The sequence below is a fragment of the Parathielavia appendiculata genome (assembly GCF_033297405.1).
Source record: "Parathielavia appendiculata strain CBS 731.68 unplaced genomic scaffold N657scaffold_21, whole genome shotgun sequence".
NCBI lineage: Eukaryota > Fungi > Ascomycota > Sordariomycetes > Sordariales > Chaetomiaceae > Parathielavia > Parathielavia appendiculata.
Window position 1 is genome coordinate 175106 of NW_026944240.1, and position 5055 is coordinate 180160.

General features: G+C 51.3%; 1 protein-coding gene across 1 annotated transcript; it reads right to left on the minus strand.

Moving 5' to 3' along the window:
- Positions 1-1304: 1304 nt before the first annotated feature.
- N657DRAFT_636961 (uncharacterized protein) lies at positions 1305-2251 on the minus strand (the record flags this gene model as incomplete). Its single annotated transcript, XM_062791474.1, has 4 exons — positions 1305-1594; positions 1634-1701; positions 1747-1916; positions 1967-2251. 4 exons carry the CDS (start codon positions 2249-2251, stop codon positions 1305-1307), a joined length of 813 nt encoding a protein of 270 aa, XP_062643692.1.
- Positions 2252-5055: the final 2804 nt, after the last annotated feature.

Below are 5055 nucleotides of genomic sequence, written 5' to 3' on the forward strand. Positions count from 1 at the left end.
CTCACTCACTCACTCACTCACTCACTCACTCACTTTCACACACACTCTCACACACACTCACACACACACTCTCACTCACTCACAGTATTACACAATTCATTCCGCCCGGCGGGCTTAACCCGCAAGGGCAACTATCACGCATCAACGAGGTCTCCTAGAACCCATACGACCATATCCTGTGCGTTATGTCCTCAATCTTCTGCCCTGCTCTCTGCGGGTACTCGTGGGTTAGTAGCATCATGAATAAGCCAACTTGAAGTCCATTCTCCAAGTGTTCAACGTCCTATACTCGGCGTAGCACGAGATGGGTAATGGTACGTTAGTGGTGACGGGTTTATACTGTCCCGTTCTGTGGTTGGTCTGCGTCCAGACGGCCTGTAGCCATTGCGAACCGTATAGTTGCCCGCACCGCTTGCATATCCGGGGACTTGTTCTTGTCATCCGAAGGCGACTTCCCTCTTTGGAAGAAGGAGAGGTTGCCCCTGTGGATATCTGTGCATTGAAGCATCCCTGCTCGGGGAAGTGCTCGAATGTCGAAGACTGTTTCAATCGTACGATGATCCGACCCTTGGTCTGTCCCATATACTCCGCACTTAACCGTGGCTTCTCACAGCTACTCCGAGGCCAGGACCAGGTCGATGGTTGAGTCGTATCCACCAGCTTGCCATGTTGTCGTGCCCCTCGTGAGTAGACTGCTCAGACCAAGTTCGTTCATCAGGTCAAGGATTGGGTCGGCCTCTCCTTGTCTCTTGAAGAAGACGTCGTCTCCTCCCCACATTTGGTCATGCATTGAAATAACCCAACGTTCGCCACGTCGACCGTTGTTCCTGTTCCCCGCCTCGCCTTCGCCACCACCTTATATGTCCGGGGAGTCTACCGGCACCTGCTCGGCCTCCACGTCCTTGTTCACCCAGAACATGCTCCGGATGGCCCATCTACCTTCCCTCCAGGTCGTCGGGACCATCTTGGTCCATTTGTGATGACTCATAAGGGTCGTTAAAAGTCGTCCTTGGATCCTCCGTGCTTGGGGTTCCTGGATAGCGACAACTGTAGCGCGTTGAATCCTAATGTCGTTCATTTAAGCTGTCGTGTACCTCCCCTTGCTTCCTCACATTAAGTTGTGCAATGCGGAGCATCCTACTCATGACGAGATGGGTATAGTCTCCGGCAGTTCTTGCTAAACGATTCGTGGGGTCCTCCGCACAGGACGCATATACACCGGTTTCCGTGCGTTCGTTGTGACGGTGGTCCTCCTTGGCGTACCTCCCGCACACTTGAGGGTTCCTGCACTGGAAAGCTTTGTGTCAGATCTGCTGGCAGTTGTAGCACTGCTCCGGCCGGATCCGACGCTCGAATATTCTCGTATATCCTGATTCTCCTCCGGCGTGGACGAAGCCCTCGTCCAGGAGCCTCCTAGCGTCACTGGCTTTGGTGACATATACCACCATTGATCCGTATGCTTTCGCGCTGTCCTTTCGACTCAACCAGGCCAACTTGGCAATTTGTACGTCGTCCTCCTGACCGAGGGCTTCTGCGGCCCCAAGGAGGACCTTGCCTTTGTGGTCAATGACAGCCGTACGGTTGACATTGTCAACTTTGACTGGGTGCAGCTGGTCTCAAAGGACTCCTGCACCTGGCGATTTCTTGGCTTCGAGGATATCCTTGATCTTTTTCAGCTCTTCCTTGTTCCTGCCCACAACCCTAAGGTGGTTGGCAGTTTCTCCATCCCTGGTGACCGCAGCACACCGCCAACTAGGCTGGTCGCCGGGAGCTTGCATCTCCTTCTCAACGAGCTTGCGAAGCGCCAATGATGTAGTTTCACCAGCATGCTCCTCCGGTACCCTTAATACGTCCACTGTATAGAAAGTCGGTTCTGGAGTTGCGCCCGACCTGTGGACGAGGCCGGGGTAGGAATGCTGACCGGTGGGACCCATCGTGCGACGTCCGCGTATGCTGGCCGACTCACTGCGGCTCCCTGAGACCCCGTCACAGCGTGTAGCTGGAGCCTAGTGTGCTCGAGCTTGCTGCGAGCTTGATTGAGGTCCTCTCGCGCTTGCGAAAACTCTTGCGTCAACTGGGCTGTTGTTTTGGCGACTTCCTCTGCTATCTGGTTCCTGAGTTTTCGGAATTCGAGCTGGACTTCTGCCTTGATGATGTCTAGTTTTGTGTTGAAGTTATGGTCCGCATGTCGTTCGGGGCCTTGGTTTTCCTCGCTCGCTGCGCCGGCGGCTGCAGCCAGAATCGTGGACATTTTCGTCGCTTCCGTGCCTTTTCTCACTGCTATTTTCCTCTTCCCAATCCACGTCGTCTTCTTGTCGCATTGACTCCAGCGCCCTCGTCGTGTTCACCCTCTTGCGTTGAGGACGGAGATGCCCCGCTCCCGGGACCTCAGAATCGCCTCCCATCATGTCGATGACGTCTGGAGCACGGCGCGCCGCACCAGCCATCTGCCACAAGACTTAATCCTTCGCCGAATATTTAGAAGATGAAAAGAATATAACGATGTGCCTTGCCATTACGTTTGTTCTAAATAGTTTAAGCAACTGGATGCTAAATGGCTACTACCAGACTATGCACTCGGAAAATGTGAGATTGTTGCCCTTTTCCGAGCAGAATGAATTACGTCTTTTATGTGTGCATGTGTGTATATGTTTGTATGTTTAAGCGCTGACATCATGTATTCTGTCACGAGCAGAGGGCCATTGGCCGAAACAAGGCTGCGGAAAGATCTCTTTATGTAAATTTACAAGATGGGGAGGAAAAGAAGAAGAGCTCTCGCGATGCAGAGGTTAACTGCCAGAGCACCTGGGTCACACGCACCCCGACGGCAGGCACCACCGTCACATAGTTGATAGATATCAGAGAACGTAAGTCGTCCATACTGCACCCTACTTTCTACTTAAGGAGCTCTAGATTTCGCTTATATTCACACCACTACTGTCGTATGTTTGAGAACCTGGTGTAAAGAGCTTCAGTAAAGCAAGCAGTGCCAACTGTATACGAAAATCTATGCCTTGCAAGTCTCTGGTGTGTACACTTTGAGGCCAGGGCAAGAGCCTCCCTAAACCGTAGTTAGCCTATTATACTATACTTAATATTGTGGACTCACAACCTTTAGTATACTAGGTAGGAATGTCTCATCGCCCGGGTGACTATTGAATACCCATACTTGGTTACTCCTTGCAATGTAGCTAAAGACTCTGACACCGTCTTTAGCCAAGTTGTGAGACCTTCTTATCAGAGCCTTCCGTTGTTTTGCGAATTTCGATGACTGTCGTCTTCTCTTCTTCTTCCCTGCCAATGACTGAGGCTGCAGATTCATCGACTTAGGGCCGGGCTCGATCTGCTCCAGGGCCTGCGCTAACCGTGGAGGCGAGGGCACCGGTTGGACTAACGAAGTGGCGTTGGGCGGCGTGTCCGGACCCTGGCGGTGGGGACAGTCCAAGGCTGACCAAATTCGGGCCTGATTCTCCCCTACGATGGGGAGGAACATTCGATAACACCTATTATTTAGGTGAGTTGTTAGTTTCCAGTATAGTATAGACGACTCACGGGTAGCATTGCGAGTTCATGATAAAGATTGTTCGGTGCGTGACATGAAAGACTACACTACACTGCCTGATTATTACCAATGGCTTTTATATCATTCTGAAACTGTCGTTTAGTGGACCGAGGTAATGGGTTATGCTGAAGATCTAAAGTTTATTTAGAGACGATATCTGCTAATTCAAACAACTCTCTTAGCGCGCGCTTACAATTGGACAAAGGATGCTTTTCTCACTCTGAATATGTATTCCCTGCCAGCCGCAGTAAGCACGCCACTACTACACTCATGTAAGCCAATTGTGTACAGCGCTTAGCGCAGCTGTATCATTGGATATGTTCCCCCGTGGCTAGCACAAGGCCGCTGCTCCCACGGGCTATCTAGTTCACAGTAAATAAAAATCATAGGAAATAAGAAATACCAAATCAGATGCCTATATCTATATATTTTCTCCAAGTTTTCTCAACGAGGTCATCCTCCTTCGGATTCGTTCAGCCTTCCTATCAAAAGCCTGCCGCGCAACTTTCTTACTCGAACAAGCAGTGCAGTAAGTAACTATTAGTCCGTATAAGTAAATGGCGCTAACCAATGACTCCTTAGGCCGCCATGTGCAAGTACGAGACAAAGTACTACAACAATTGCCGTCATGTAGGCGATCGACTCTTCAAGGAGAGATGCAAGGCTTCAAGGGGTCGAGCACCTTGCCTGTCCAAGAAAAAGTCTAACAAGGGGGTCGCGGTGGACGAGTTTTGCCCCGATTGTGCAATGGCTCTCCTTGTACGGGAAACTCAGGAAATCGTTAGGTCTAAGCAAGCGAAGCCAGCTTCGAAATAGCTGGCTACCAGTACTTGGGCTGAATAGACAGCGGGCGAGAACCACTAGAGAGTAGTTAGGGTGTTAGAAGCAGGACTTCAAGTCTCAAGGAAATAGAAGCAGGACTTCGTCTCACTTTACCTACTGACGTTCCCCTTCGGGCTGGACAGCCGAACCTGTTTTATTTAATGTGGAGGGAGTGACTGGAAAGGGCTAGCTGCGCCTGCTCGGTGGCCATTCAGGAATTTGTCAGGGTTCACAATTGTGTAAACCTTTATGGAATGCGGAGTTCGTGCGGCAGCCACTCCTCACCACATCTGGGCGGAGAAGATCGCAGTGGAAGTGCTGGCACTGCGGCGCGATGTCCTCGGCGAGAAGACCTGGATTGTGGGCCATCTAAATCCGCATCCGGCCATGACGAACTTTTCAATTACTCCACCTTGGCATATCGTGATAGTTGCGACGACAAGTAGCCATTTCACCCATCGCCCGTCATTAGCTGAACCAGACACGGCCAACTCATTTACGCCTTCGTATTCTCTACTAGCTTACTTGTGAAAGCAATCATGACACCGCGTGAGAAGTCGGAGCCGCGTGGCGAACCTGAGAGGAGGCAATCCACGCCTGTCCGTCGCCACCCGCTTCAATAGTCCATCCTACCCGCAGACGCAACGCACATGACAACCAAACAGGTCGTC